This window comes from Pongo pygmaeus, chromosome 6 (assembly GCF_028885625.2).
Source record: "Pongo pygmaeus isolate AG05252 chromosome 6, NHGRI_mPonPyg2-v2.0_pri, whole genome shotgun sequence".
Taxonomy (NCBI): Eukaryota; Metazoa; Chordata; class Mammalia; order Primates; family Hominidae; genus Pongo; species Pongo pygmaeus.
This window is the reverse complement of record NC_072379.2, coordinates 122,646,911-122,663,349: the sequence shown is the minus strand read 5'-3', so window position 1 is coordinate 122,663,349 and position 16,439 is coordinate 122,646,911. Positions and strand designations below refer to the sequence as shown.

At 38.7% G+C, this 16,439-nt stretch overlaps 1 protein-coding gene across 1 annotated transcript in view; it reads left to right on the top strand.

The window, feature by feature from the left end:
* The first annotated feature begins 10,492 nt into the window (after nucleotides 1-10,492).
* The window catches only part of WASL (WASP like actin nucleation promoting factor), a 69,205-nt gene continuing 63,258 nt past the window's right edge, over nucleotides 10,493-16,439 (top strand). The window contains exon 1 of the mRNA XM_054496734.2: nucleotides 10,493-12,906. Coding sequence (XP_054352709.1) covers nucleotides 12,790-12,906 — 117 coding nt within the window. The 5' untranslated portion in view covers nucleotides 10,493-12,789. The remainder of the gene's footprint in view (nucleotides 12,907-16,439) is intronic.

The window sequence follows — 16,439 nt, the reverse complement described above, 5'->3', positions numbered from 1 at the left end:
AACATGGTGAAACCCCATCTCCAGTAAAAATACAAAAAATTAGCCGGGCGTGGTGGCAGGCGCCTGTAGTCGCAGCTACTGGGGAGGCTGAGGCAGGAGAATGGGGTGAACCTGGGAGGCGGAGCTTGCAGTGAGCGAAAATCGCACCACTGCGCTCAAGCCTGGGCAACAGAGCGAGACTCCGTCTCAAAAAAAAAAAAAAAAAGAGAGAATTAAAATTCACCTATTCACTAAATCTTCTGGGGACCCCTACTGTATTCAAGGCCAAATAAACGAGGCAAAATGATAGAACTCTGGGTGGAATTAATATTTAAGATGCAGAGCCATAGAGAACGGCAAATCAGTGATCATATAAGCAGAATAGAGACACCCTACATAGGACCGATAGACACTATATTGATTGATGGTAGAGAGCTTGCAAAGAAGAAAATGTACAATTCACATTTAGTTATGTGACAAAAATGTCACATTAAATATTAAATGTCACTCACAATATTAAAATATTGGGGATGGAAACAAGCTCACATTGCTTGATGAGTGAAAGAGAAATGAAAAAAAGTAGACAATGGGTATAGATTACTCTTTTTAGAAGGTTGTCTGTGAAGAGGAAAGATACGAGTTAGTAACAGTCAGGGTATTTACTTATTCAAATTGATTATTTTAATGAAGGTAGTTTTTATTTTAATTTGAGAGATATCTGAACATATTTATACATTAACCAGAAAGAGCCAATGGAGAAAACAAAACGACGTATATAGGCAAGAAGGTGACTCAGAATCGCTGATGGAGCAAAAGGAAACAAGGAAATGTAGAGCGCAGCAAAGCAGAAGGCCTTAGGAAGAGCGAAGTGCTTCACTCAGTGAGTACAGAGATGCCAGACCTAATGGGTGCTTGAGTTACCTTTATTGCCACTTGAAGAATTCCGAGGCTATCAAAGAATTACTGAATTCCACGTTGAGAGAGTGCTAACTACATTAGGATACAGAATACTATGACCATCTGGGAAATAACTGAAAATCAATTCACCACTGGGAATGAACAGGAACTGGTGGCATGTGCAGCTTCAGGCACTATGGAAAGTTCTGGTTCAGAAGGCAGATCTTTGCATTGGGGGAGATGATGACCTTAACAGTGGTCACTATAAGGGAGCTCAACATGAAATAACAGTGTTTACAGTCAGGGCATGGAGGAATTGGAATTACTTGGAAATCTGGGAAATCAGCATCAGAAAAGTCCTTCACCTGTTAGAGCTGGAAGAGGAGATCTATCCTCTTAGACCAATATTTTATAGGCACAAAAACCCTTAACAGATTATCAACAATTGGAATTCAGCAATATTTAAAAAGGGATAATATATCATGATCAACTGGAGTTTATCCCAGGAATGCAAGCCTGTTTCGACATTTAAAAATCAGTGTAATTCCAGGAACAGAAAACCAAACACCGCATGTTCTCACTCATAAGTGGGAGTTGAAAAATGAGAACATATGGGCACAGGGAGGGGAACATCACACACTGGGGCCTGTGGGGGGTGGTGGGGGACAAGGGGAGGGATAGCATTAGAAGTACCTAATGTAGACAACGGGTTGACGGGTGCAGCAAACCACCATGGGACATGTATACCTGTATAACAAACCTGCACTTCTGCACGTGTATCCCAGAACTTAAAGTATAATAAAAATAAAAATAAAAATCAGTATAATTCACTGTATCAACAGACTAAACAGGAGACAAAATATGAGCTTATTTAACATAAACAGAAAAAGCATTTGACAAAATTTATGAGGAAAACCTCTCAGGAAGATGGGATAGAAAAGAACTTCCTCAATTTAATAAATGGCATCTAGCATCATATTTAATGATCACAGATCAAATAAGTAGAAAACAGAAAACCATAAAGAACATCAATGATACCAAAAGAAGTTTCTGTAAAAAGGCCAATAAATTAATAGTAAAACAAAACAAAACAATTGTTTGCTTCCCCTAAAATATTAAGAAAATAGTTTTTAATGCATGCAATGTGATTGAATATGCTCCGTAATTTTTGAAAATTTGGCTTAACACTTTTTAACATGGGATCCAAAGGTTTTGCTATAAGGTGAGTTTTATCTATACTATATTTTAGTGGCCATAACTGAAAAGGACACTTTACAAAAAACATGAAGATACACCCACCTGGGAGAAATACACCTGAGTTTGCTTAGTTGAGCATAATACTTATGTTTTTCAATTGTATTCACCTGTTATAAATTTGTTAAAATTTTGATAGTAACTTTCTTGCAAACTGAGAAGTATTTCATTCCCATATTTTCAGCAAATAAGAAAACACCAAAATTTTTTTACTTGGAAAAATTTTAAACAGGTTTAAAGATTGTTTTTAAGTTTAGAAATATATGTTTTTACAGGTGACATATTTTATCATTTTGAACTTTAAAGTCACATAATGATGGACAAGATTCCAAATGACTGTTTTCAAAACATGCTTTAGACAATGTAAGTTTATTTTGAGAAGTAGTTACTTTCTCACTCATGGTTAAAAACCTTGAAGCCACATAGTAAATGTGTGCTTTCTTTTTCTTTTTTTCAAAAATATCTACTAACAGTGATTTCTTGTCACTGGAAAGATCAGCACACTTGAACAGTTGTCTGTTTTGTTTTAAAAAAAGTAACATCCTAAGTTTAATGATTCTTATAAGAAATTTACACAAAGATAGACTGTATGTCTTTGTTATAAATTATTTTCATGGTCATCTCCTATGTCATTACAAAGTATTTAAGATACTTTAATTCATAAATTATTAGTTTAGCAACCCTGGATCAAATCATGAGTTTCACTTTTGGCTGTCTCAGTCCTATAACTATCAGAGATATATTTTTTTCAGAATTATCATAAAATATCCCTGTAGCAGGCTATCCTCAGAGGCAACATTCATTCATTCTTACTGGTTAATTTATCTAATGCTATCTCACAATTCTTGAATTCCTCACCCTTATATTATTGGATGGCAAAAACTATGCAGTTACCTAAAGCAAGGGTTGGCAAACTTTTTCTGTAAATGGCCAGATAATAAACATTTGAGGCTTTGCAGGTCATAAGGTTTCTGGTACAACTACTCAACTCTGCTCTTGTAGCATGAAAGCAGTCACAGACAATACTAAAAGAATGGTCATGGCTGTGTCCCCCACAAAAAGCTCTATTTACAAAAGCAGGCAACAGGATAGGTGGAATGTAGTTTGCTGATCCTGGCCATAAAGCTTTCTAGAACCTCAGAAGTTTCTAGATCCTAATAACCAGAGGCAGTAATGTAATTGTCTGATGCTAGTTTCCCATCTTGGAATATAAATGAGAGTTTCACCACCTCTTGCTCCAGTATAGCCAGGTAAACAGTGCCAAATGACCCAGTTTTCTGAAAGATCTGTTGCCTGTAACCACCTTCATGGTACAAATTTTAGAATACCTAGGGTTTCCAGTTCAGAATCACCTAGAGTTCTTGTAAATAACAGAATCTGACCCAGGCTAGCTAAAGCAAAAGGGAATTTATGGGAAGGATATTGTGTGCCTCACAGGTCAGCTCATTTTTTAAGCAGAGGGCAATTTTCCTAGACCATCTTCCTATTCCACTTGATATCAGACTAGCTCATTGTACAAAATAACATCATGCTGAAATGACCTGTAGAGCAGGAAGTTGCAAGTACACTATGTCCTTGGTCACATAAATGAATGCTGGGGGATAGAAATGCCATGAAATATAGGAGCCTGATACCTCAGGGGTGTTTCTGGGGGTCGTTATTCTAAGGCATGCAAAAATATGTCCTTCAAAATGAAGGACATGTTGCTATTCCTTTCGTGCCTTTCCAGCAAGAACAAGGCTTGGTGGGCCTCTCTGGATGATAATGACAATAAGGCACAGTTGAGTGCCTTGTTTCAATCACATTGTCCAATGATCACAATGCTGCTATCTCTCAATGGAACTGAGAGCAAAAGAAGACTCTCTAGTAAGTTCAGGCTGAGGTGAGGTAGTCTGTGAATTGTCCCTTATGACACAATAAATCCAAAGATGCTTGGAGAGCCTGAGGAAGATTGGGATGTTGTATGGACTTGCATTAAAACAGGAAATTGAGACAGGGTAACACGTTTTCCTTCTGTGTGTCAGAACATTATAATGTGCATGCATATAGATACCATCATTATGTGGGAACTGAGTCAACATACCAAGTCAGCCCTGATGCTTGTTATAGCTTTCCTCTTTCATCAGTTCAAAGCTCCAGTCCAACAGAACATATAATAAACACACAATAGCCTCAGTATGAAGAGGATCAAGATGAAAGAAAAGTGCCAATATTCAATTATATCTTCCTAAAACGAGGAAAAAATTGAATGTGAGAAAGCGAATATGTAATTTAATTTTTAAACTGATTCTAAGTAAAGATATTGAGCTGAATGACTCCCTAAACTAGGAATGAGGAACTTATTCTAATGTGACCATCGACTCTAAGTTGCTTGCATGTTCAATGTGTTTCCTCCTCTATTAAAAAACAAAACAAAAAAATCAATGAATACTACTAACTTCCAGCCACAGGGAATTGAGAATCATGACTGATGTAACAACTATCAAGTACTATGCAATCCAGTTTTGAATATAAATGACAAATATTAGATCAATAATTCCATGAAACCACAGTCACCAATTACCCTTCCTTCCTGCTCTGAGGTAACTAAAAGCAGGATTTTTATGTTCTGGGGATTGTATTCTTACCAATCCCTGTTTCAATAGAGTAGGCTTATGATAAGGCTTATATATTCATTTGCATACCACCAAAAAAGGATTTGTAATAGTAAAAAAGCATGAAATTGTTTATATTCCCTTATGCACTGCCTTTTACCCATTGCTTTTTAAAATGCAAGATTTTTTTTAAATCCAAAATACATGGGATTGATTATAAAATTTTGAGCTGAAAAGGACCTTAGCAATCATTAAGTCATTCCTTTCCTTTTACAAATGAGTAAAGAGAAGCATGATGAAGTTGAGTGATTTTAGTAAGATAACATGGCTAGTTACTATCAGAACTCAGATTAGAAAAGCTATAGCTAATAAATAACTGCTTGCCCTTGCAGCTATTTTGCCAGGTGTGAACAATGAAGACATTCCACCTACAGACTCTATCCTATCTAGGTCTTAAACTGACAAGAATAAATCCCAGTGGTTCATTACAAGTTCCATCCCCTCAAAAGAATATGATTCAAACATAGTTTGTGTAATGCCATAAGCCTTATATGCTTGGGAAAGGGTGGAAGGTGGCTGGTGGGGGTGGTAAATTTCATCCCCTGGAGGTCGTCTTGAAGGTCTACTTATTGGAATCACCAGGAGGGCTTCTTCAAACATAGACTGATGAGTCCTATCCCCAGAGTTTCAGGTTCAGTGGGTCAAGAGTGGGGCCTGAGAATGTGCATTTCTAACACGTGATGCTAATGCTGCTATGAGAACTGCTGGCCAGTCTCCCCCAGTCCATTGGGATGCCAGCCTACTTTTTGTCCTGGTTATTTTCACTTTAGTTTCCAATGCTCCTGGATACTAAGCTTGCTTCCATATGCTTCCAGAGTTGCTTACTAAGACCAAGTGAAGCCTTGACTTAGTGTTTTTGAAGTCACTTCATGCTAACAACTATTATTCCCCCAAATCCCTAAAATATAACACACATTTCTTTTCTCAGACTAGGCCCCTGGACACCTGAGCTCACTCAGGAGGAAAAAATAAAAAAATCACTTTATCCTCTGGACTTGAATTAGGTTGCTAGGTCATCTCAAATGGAGGTCATTCCTTTCTATTGCTGTTGTCACAAGCCCTGCTCCTGCTCCCATTAGGTTGTGTGCAGTTTCTTATGTATTGTGTTTTCTCTCCAGGTGCTCTCAGAATACCACATGCTTAGTACTGTGTGGAAGAGTTTGGGCAAGACTGTGGTTTCTGTTTATTTGATCTCAGATCCTGTGTAACTATCTTTGTACCTGATAAAAATTCATATGTTTTTATTTGAATCAAAGGTGGTCATTTGATCTACAAATATACGTTGAATAATGTATAGGTTCAATGTTAAGACTAAAAAGATACAAAGATGAATAAGACATGATACCAGGTCTTAGAGAACTTTGAGGCTAATGTAGGAGACAAACATTTAAAAAGTAATTATAATTTACAAATGAAAAGCCTGCATATCACTGACTTTGACAATTTATTATATCAAAATGACTTACTTCAATTTTCTTTAATGAATCAGCTAAAAAACTATTTATAGATAAATGATATCAACGTGTATGAACATATAGTACTAACCCATTCAACCATTACCAACTTTCTAAGGACAAGTAACCTAGTTAATGTGGGGGAAAAACACAGTTCTTATTAAAGACTTTGTATGGAGGCAAAAATAAATAAAGACTGTTTACTTCCTAGATACAGAGTTTTACAATTTTATTACATATGTAATATGCATGTAATTCAGTACACAAAAATGCTATCATCTTGATAAAATTAGAAAGCATTAATATTTCATATTATTGCTTTTTCTTAACAAAGACCCTCTCCCCAGTCATCAAACATCCTGAAGTTCCAACTGTCCCCAGTTGAATTCACTAGCTGCTGAGTACCTTTTGAATACTTTTTCTGTGTTCATGGAATTTCTGACCTTATGAATCTGCAGACCCTTAACAATGAGCCTGAAATCTCCAGCTCTTTTGCAGCTAGGGTACAGGTATGTGACCTTTCCCTCATCAGACACATGCATGGGCAACTGTGATTTGAAAACACATAAAGTGAAGAAGCATGTGGCATAGGGCAGCAAGGGTGGCAGCAGAAACACTCTGCTTTTAGAATCTCAGAAGAGATTCTAGTTTCCAATTCCCAATGTTAGCAGTAAATCTACAGTATCTCTGCCCAGAGATGACAACACTCAAGGGCTCACTGGAGTAGTTCCACAGTGAAACTTGGGTGTGGTTTCTAATTGTATAGAGTGAGTCAGAAGATCTGACATTTGACCAACAGGCATTCCAGAAAGAAAAAAGAAAAAAAATTAAGGGGAAAAAAAATATGAAAATAACAAAAGAAAAATTTCCAGCACTAAAAGACATGAGTTTTTGGATAAAAAGGGCCTTTGGAATACCCAGTACAATAAATGTAAAAGTATTCCACTATGGTACATCACCAACTTTCAGAATTCCATAAACAAACAGAAGATTCTAAAAACTTTTACAGGTCATAAAGAATCATATACAAAAGGTCAGAATCAGAATAACTTCAGATTTCAACAGCAATGTTGAAAGTTCGAAATCAATAAAATAACACCTTCAAATTGAAAACTGGTATTCAACCTGAAATTTTCTACCCTGTTAAACTAATCAACCAAGAGTGAGATTAGAATAAAACTATCAGCTATGCAAGGTCTCAAAATTTTACTATCTATGCACTTTTTCTTAGAAAGCCACTAAAGGATATACACTATCAAAACAAGGGAGTACATCAAGATGGATGACATAGGTTCCAAGAAACAGAGGGTCTAATACAGAAAGATAAAGGGAAATCCCAGGATAGCAACTCAATAAAATTCCAGACAATAGCCATGTAGCAACAGTACAGATTAATATGGGATGATGGATGGCTTGGGAGACAGGTCTTTGATTAAAATTAGTGAGTCTAATAGATTCCTGATACACTTGATTATGTGGAAAATAATATGAGGGAGGACTTTATAGTTGTTAATATAGAAGAAATAAAAGAAATAAAATTTAAGCAAATTATTGAGGGGGGAAAATCCAACAAAGTTAAAGTGGTACAAGAATGTAACTTCTGTTTTATGCTGTTTCAAGTTTTGTACTACTATTTGACTTTTTAAATTATGTGCATTTATCATTTGTATAAAAATAAAAATTGATTTTAAAAACATTATGCAGTAGCAGAGACCATATCCTTGACCCCAATAATTTCAATGTGGTAATTGGGACATGTGGCATCTTCAAATTTTCCCAAGTATCCAAACTGCCTACTCATTTATAATGTAGATTGACCTTGAGAACATACAATAAAGAAATCAATGTTGTTCCTCTCTCATTTGGAATAATAATAAGCCATTGAATATTCATTAAAGTTAAAGAGCAGCCAGAAAACCAGTGAGCAGCATCCTGGGAACTATAACATACTTAGCTCTTCAAATCATTTCTTGATTACAGGTAAGTACTAGGTATTTGGAGACTAGGACATATAATGGTAGTAACTATCACTGGTAATTTTGTAGCATGAATAAGTGTTCAATTTTCCACTAACTTCAATAAGAAATCAGAATGATTTGTAAATAAACTATTTATTCCTAAAAAAAGAAAGCCCCAAAGAGGTTTGTAGTTAAAATGAATTTAAAAAGGAGAGGCAGAAAAAAAAAATGCTGTGCTAGCTTACTTTTCAGAATTTAGTTGATGAAAGAGAAAACAATTAACATTTAACTTGGGATAACATGTACTAGAATAAATTCTTGTAAGCATCGCTATATGCAACATTTACATAAAAATGTGCAGATATTTTACAAGACGAACATTTTAAACACATGACATTTCTGGAGGTTGCATGGGAGAAGTAGCAGTCATTGCTCCTGCACTTTTTCTGCAAATCTAGATTTGTAGTATTCAGATTTGCTGTTGTTCTGTCTCTATAAAATCAGTTCTGCCATAGCCAAGCAGCAATTATGGCTACAATGGCTGCTGAATGTCGTGTGCTTTCAGCCACCTTTATATTCCCCCACAGTAAAGGGTGTCACTACATTTTAAATTATTAACATTAGCAAGGGGAATAACGTGTTTCAGAGGACTTGTAACAGTACATAAACGACATTTGTAAAGAAGAAAAATATATAACAAAGAACCATAACAAGAGAAGCTTGCAAAGTACCCATAAGGATAACAGCAGGAATGTATCTGAAAATATGCCCTCATTTCCATAATAAGCTACCCTAATGTTTTCTGTTAAAATGAGGGCTTTACCTTAAAAGATCATACCAAAGAAAGAAAGAAGAAAATGAAGTACTAGAATAGATGCTAGTTGAGGTAAGGCAAGTCAAATGGAAGAAATTAAATATAAGAATTGCCTTTTTTTTGTTATATTCATATACACCTTAATAAAGCTTTTTTTCACAGCCCTCTCCCACTACTCTTTCCTGTCTTCAAAACAGTTTGGTGGTCTACAAGCTCTGAAAGCTGGTATTTCTAGCACATGCATTTTATATGTATATTAAGATTAAACCCCTAGTCTTCTTTACTGAGCTTACAAACTTCAAGATACTCTGTTGAAGGGAAACAGAATGCTTATGTCCTGGATAAAATCCAATCTCTCAAACTGGGTAAAAAAATTTGAGATAAGGAAATAACTTGCCAAAGAAAACAGAGAGAAAAGATGTCTTGTGTTCTGCCAAACAGAGGATATGCTATCAAGAATGAAAGAAAGGACTTGCTAAAACTTTTGAAACAAAAACAGCCAGTATTGCTTGGTCTCAGGATGAGTATGGAAAAATAGAATCCTTTATGTATGGTAAGGAGGGAATCCCCAAATATTGCTTGTTCACAGGCTTAAATGAGTAAGGAAGTCGTATTTCCAGCGAAATGTTCATGCTTACATTTTCCACATCAAGAGTTGGAAAAAGCCCAGAGAAAAACAAAAATGACAATGGAGGGTAGAAGACAAGAACTTAAATTGCAATTTTGTGGACAAAGGACTATATTAAAAATTTGGAGAAAAATTAAAGAAAGGTTGGACCTGAGGAAAAAAGTCTACTGTGGTCAAAATTTTCCATCTCCAAGTCTAAAGAAAACAGAACAAGGGCAAATAGTAAAAAGAAAATTGCATTTAGATAAGTCATAAAATTTCCTGAAAGAAAAGAAAATCAATAAAACAATAGATAGTCTAGGCTAGTAAGAGGTTGTGAAATGACTGGAACTCAATAATTCTCAGAATGAGATAGATTCTTCAACGCAGCTACTGTCCATTCACCTATCATCTTATGGCCTTTTTTTTTGTTTTTTTCACAGCCCTCTCCCACTACTCTTTCCTGTCTTCAAAATAGTTTGGTGGTCTACAAGTTCTAAAAGCTGGTATTTCTAACATAAAATTTGCTAATCTTTCAGTTTTTATTAAATTAGAAGCTAACAGGATTCTATCTCTGGATTTACAGTTTTAAAAAGTTTTATTTTGGCATACTGGGATATATGTAGCCTATTTGACATAATATATGGCCTAATCAGAAATTCTGCTATCAAGTTCTTCACTATATTTTTGAAAAATTATGTACAATTGTATATTTGAAGGACAGTTTTTGAAGAGTCAGAATTAGAACAAAGGTAAGAATACATATATTAAGTCTTGATCCCTCAGCTCAGGGAAAGCAGAAAAGACCATAGGCAAGGACTGTCAATGGCCGACAACTAATACTTGAGTAACCACTACGTATCAGGTACTTTACATGTGATACCTTTTTTTAATGTCTTATAATTTGTTTAAAAAAATTTTAATACACAATAATTGTACATATTTATGGGGGTACATAGTGATGTTGCAATACATATAACGTACAGTGATTAGATCAGGGAATTAGCATATCTATCATCTCAAAAACTTATGTCTTTGTTTTTGGAACATGCAATATCCTTCTTCTAGCTATTTAAAACTATACAGTATTGTTAACTATAGTCATCCTACAGTGCTACAGAACACTAGAACTTATACCTCCTATCTAGTTGTAATTTTGTATTTTACAACTTTGAAGTAGGTGTAATTATTCCTATTTAGACTATACCTGTATGAAACAAATTATTTTCTTTTTACAGATGAGGAAACAGATGCAGAGAAGTAACTTGTCCAAAGTCTATAGGGTTGTAGGACTCATAACAAGAACTACAACTTGGGCCTATCTGAATCTTATACTTCTGGTACTATAGTTGTTCACAGGTTTGAAAAGAAGAGCTTTAATTTCTATTATTTCTCAAGAATTTGTAATGCTTTCTCTTGTCACTGTGCTTTCAACTTAGAGGAGTTGCAGTTTTGATAAAAGACAAACTGATTTAGCTTCTAGGTTTGTTAAATATGTAATTCAGAGGCAACTCCAGGCTTACATTTCTATTACTGCTTTCTAAATCTAATTATTTTATAAATAGTCCTGTTGCTTTAATTCACTTTTTACCCTAACATTATTAATCAAGTTTAACTTTGAAATCTCCATATTTTATGTGAGAACTCCCAAGGCTATCCACTCTTATTTTCCTTTGTAAATTTATTGTTGCTCAGACTATTTCATTAAGGGCAGCTTTAATTTTAATATTTTATAATATTTTCAAAGTGCATGATAATGGTTTATCAGTCTGGTTGGTACATCAGAGATTTCTATTGGGAGCTATCAGAGATGTTAACATCCAACAATTTTACCAAAGTGTAATTGTTATAGATGTCTTAAGTTTAACACACAACTTTTTTGTTTATTGAAATTAAGCAATTAGCAGACATGAATTTATGCAACAAAAATATGTTTAATGTGGAGAACAGTGAGATGCATATTTGATAATTCACTGCAGTCTGCATCATCATCTCTATATTCCAAAATTTCGTCTTCAGCCGTTTAGTATTTAACTTACAGAACAAAGGGGGTTATCTTAGATAACTTTTAATATCCTGGGGTATTTTCCAATTCACGATACAGGGAGCAAAACAATGTGTCCAGGCCCTTAGAAGAAAATACTTTGAATTTAAATGTGACACATACATTAAACCCACGTGACACGCCAGGCAGGCGGTGGAAGTCAAGTGCATTTGTTTTTGTTTCATCCATCAGGGCGATCTCGATCTCTTTCACAATTCTGGGAGAGGCCTGTTTGGTCCTCTACTTCCACAGCTGAAGTTTGGGACAAAGTTTGAGAAAATCCCAGGCACCTGCGGCTCCTATCGAAGCCGGCGAGGAGCACAGGGGAGAGCGTCTCTTCCCAGTTTTCAGTCTTCAGATCGCAAGCCTCTCGGACCCGCAGAGCGAGCTTCACGCTGCAGCGCCTGAGAAATAAGAGCTATTCCAAGGAGGGGCCCTGGGTCCTCACTGACGCTTCGCAAAGGTGTGCGTCCGCCCAGGGAAGGCCGGCGGCGCAGCGACGGCGAGGAGTCTCCATCCATCTTCTCTTCAAGCAGCAGTAGCTGGGTCCGGGTTCCCAACCGACGAACCGAGACGCCAGAGGCCAGAGTACGAAGTTGGAAGCCTGCGCCCCAAGCCAACCGGGATTCCACTTAGCTCCGCGCGGTCCGCGCCTCGGCCGGAAGGGGGCGTGGCTTCGGGCCGGCGCCGCGACGCCCGCTGCCGAGTGGGGGGGTTCCTCCCGGGCCCCAGCCGCGCGTTTCCGGCGCGCTCCCCCGCGCCCTCCGTCCTGTGGTCTCGCCCGCCCCAGCTGCCATGTTGGATTGTGCGGCCGCCGCCGCCGCTGCGGGAGGGTTGGGGGAGGAGTTGGGAGTTTAGCGCAGTCGCCGGAGTGCGAGGACAACGACCATCCGGCCCTAGCCTGGCCGGGCGGGAGCCTGGAGCTTCCCTTTCTCAGCGCGGCCCGAAGGTGGCTCGCCGTCAGCGCCTGCTTTCCTCGACCTCGTCCTCCTCCCCGCTCCGGAGGAGCTGCGAGATGTGGCGCCTCTGACTCCGTTTCTCCCCGCCCCTGTCACCGAGAGGGGGAACGAGCTCTCGCCCACTCGCCGGAGGAGACGGCCCTGGACTCCCAACCCCGCCGGCGAAACCATGAGCTCCGTCCAGCAGCAGCCGCCGCCGCCGCGGAGGGTCACCAACGTGGGGTCCCTGCTGCTCACCCCGCAGGAGAACGAGTCCCTCTTCACTTTCCTCGGCAAGAAATGTGTGGTCAGTGGACGAGACCCGCGTCGCCACCCGTGACATTACCTCACGGGCCCAGGCTTGGGGGCCGGGAAGTGGGAGTGGGGAAGGAGGCGGGAGCGGCGCGGGGAGGGTCCCCCTGTCGGCCAGGCCTCCCGCCAGCCCCGGCCCCGGCCCCTCGTCGGCGCCCTCGCCGTGCTCCCAGGGTGCGGGCAGTGGCGGTCGGGCGCCGCCTCCCCGAGCCGCTGGAGAACAAGGGAGTGTCACCTCCGCAGGCCTGTCCTCCAGCCTGGCCGGGCCTCGGTCCGCGCCCTTGCTGCTGGTTAAAACTTTACTCTCAGGCCACAAGGGGATTTTCTTGCAAGAGCCGCTTGGTCCCAGAATCTGGGCCCTTGTTCTAGCCCTCGCTTCACCTCCTACTGCTTGATCTGGGGGTACCTTCCTTAACAATGCCAGGCTTGAGGAGTGGATAGGTCGGGGAAGGAAGGTGCTTTTTAATCTCCCATTAGGATTCCGGGAGGGAATGAAGTCGAGTGCAAGAGCCTGGGCTCTCTTCGGATTGGAGAGGGTACAAGAAATGTTACTGCTCTTCGTTAAAGAGAAACAAGATTTATTTCTCTAGCAACCTTGCCTAGGCCTGGTTTCTACTCTCCTTCCCACTGATTTTTTTTTCCCCCATTGGTGGGAGGGGGTGCTGCTCTCCCCGCAGCCATGCGCAGGGAAACCTCAATCTCTGGTAGTTCTTGGCTTTTGGGGCCGAGAATGATTCTTAGTTTGGTGCTGTGCGGCCAATTCCAACCCCAGATGGCCGGTTGGGAGCGAGCAGTTCTGCTGTGGGAAGGGGAATGTGTGTTGTTGACGGAAGCATTCATTACATTGGCTGCTGGCAATTCTGGGGGTGGGGAGGTTCTGCTCTGTGGTGTAGGCCTTGTCGGGATCATACTGCGGTGACTGGGTTGAAGTGTGGTTTATTGAAATACTGGCTGGATCCCTTTCTCTCCACTTTGTTTGCTAGAACCTGCAGAGTATGTGCCACTGGAACCCAGAAAACACGGAAATTTCAACAGAGCAATACCATTTTATAATTCCTTAAGTAATATTAGGTATGCCAAACCTGATTTCACCTGCTTCTTTAAGAAGTTAGGATTAGACAATTTCTGGAAAGTTATTGGATTAATTGTTAAGGTCATAGGAGTCCACCCTTTGTATCTTGTGCCATCCGGTTGGAGATTGAATCGTTCCATTCAATTTCAGATGTGTTTCATATTTCGGAATTTAGACCTTAGAGAACATTGAGTTTCCTGATTAGAAGGATGAAACAAGAGGAGTGGCTCAAAACGAGAATTTTGGGTAACAACTTTAAGCCCCTCCCCATTCACACACTTTTTTCAACAAATGAGAAAACTGATCCAGTGAGCCCAAGTCATAACAGCAATTTAATAATGTAACCAGAACTAGAAAACCAGGACTCCTCACACCTAGTCCTATCCCATTGTACTTTCCACTACATCATATTGTTTTAGAAGGGTATTTTTTTTCTTGTTACTGATTTATTTCTAAAAGTGATGTTAAAGAAATAACCACTTTGCCTTTTTCACCAAGAACTAATTAAAATACGAGATTCTTAAAGCACCACCAATGTTTGCATATGTTCAGTTTAGGAAAATCCCCAGCACTTTGAATGTTACTTACCTCCAATGAAAAAAAATTCAGTTGCTGGTTTAGTGGATTAGCTATGTAACCTGTATCAAAAAGGAAGTAGTTGTACTGTGTTCTACATACCAGACACATTAACTTTAGGCAGAAAGGACATTACATTTATACACAAGTATACTAATTGTTCTGTGCTTACCTGTAGTTTTACTGGTTTCGAAAAATGACAGATGGGGAAAAATACTGTGATAGAGAAAAATGATGTTGCACATTGGTTAGTGTAAGTGGATTGCTGAATAGGCTGTCAGTATTCAGTGCTTAATTTCTTTATGCCGTCTTTTATTAATCAACTTTACCTTTTGAATTTGTCATTTAAAAACCACACTTTCAGTTGTCTGCTTTTGTGGGATGAAGTCGTTGCAAATACTAATTTCAATATTTGAAGTCCCTAGTTAATAGATAGTGAAATAAGAGTGATATTTTAATTTTTGAAATAATCTTTTCCTCCGTTTGCTGATTATTCAGGTTATTTTTGTCGTTTAAAACATTACTGAAATATATTGTCTCATAATAAATCCAGCAATAAGATTTACAGGTCAGACCAAATGTGTTAGGCAGAAGTATACTCAGAGCTCTACCTAAGAATTCAAGAAATGAAACAGAAGCAGTTATAGTCGGAGCTCTGGAGGAGCTTCATTTCTTCTTTCATTCAGCAAACATGTATTGAATAAATGTTGAGGTCAAAATCTGGAAGGGCTGTTACTTGTCCTCAGGGAGCTTACTAGGTCTAAAAAGGGAAACGTGTAAACTGATAAATAAGTCAGTGCTTCAGAGTGATGTGTAAGAGGCTGCTTTTCACAGTAGAAAATGCCTTGGCTTTGTAACAGCAAATATGGGTTCAAACTGGGGTTACTTTGTACAAGTTTCTTAAGCTTCCTATCCTAGATTTGGTTTTCTCATCTGTAAAACGAGGGTACTATCTCATGGGGTAGTTGCGTGGATTAAGACTGTGTATAAATATATGGAAACTATTTTTATAAAGGTTTAGGGGATTAAAGGAGAGAATGGTGGGAGAGAGGATGAGTAAAAGCTTTTTAAAATGGATAACTGATTATTTATATTTAAACAGGTACTCCCTAGGCGAATGAGAGGTATGAAACAGCTTGAAAAGTTAGGAGACCTACTAATAAGTTTGTTAGGTTTGTTAGGGAGCAAGGAGGGCTTCTGCTTGGGCTCTCAGATTTAGGTATGTATTGGAATCATTGTGGAGATTATGAGAAATGCATATGCCTAGGCCCAATTCCTAGATATTACTCAGAATCACTGGATCTGAGGTGAAGCTTGGACATGTCTATTTTTAGCAAGCTTGACAGAAAATTCTAAAGTATATCACAGTTTGAAAACCGCTGCTAAAGTCCACGTTGTCTGATAGGATAATCCTTGAGCACATTGGAAGTCTTAATAGATTTTTCTTCAATTTTTGGTCTATATTTTGCAAATTGAAGCTAAGTTAAACCAAATTCTTTTAGTACAGCATTTCTCTGACCGCTTAAGATACCAGTGTACATTTCACAACTAAGAAGGAGATACAGTTCGGGAAGTATTGCACTATTTAATGGGGACTCACAAGATCATATTTGACTTAGAAAATTTTCAGGGGAAAGGTGGAGGCAGTATAGAAGGTGGATTGAGGATTGTGAGGGAAAGACAAGGGAAATCAGATAGTTGATTTATAGTATTGCAGGTGAAATATGATGAGGGCCTGAATTAAGAGAGTATTTTGGGAATTCAAGAACAATTAAAGTTTCCAGCAGAAATTAGTCCCAGTTATATATAGAAGGTGAGGGAAGGGAGTTTCAATAAAGGCAGGCATTATAACCACCAGCAGAAACAGTACACAGAAACAT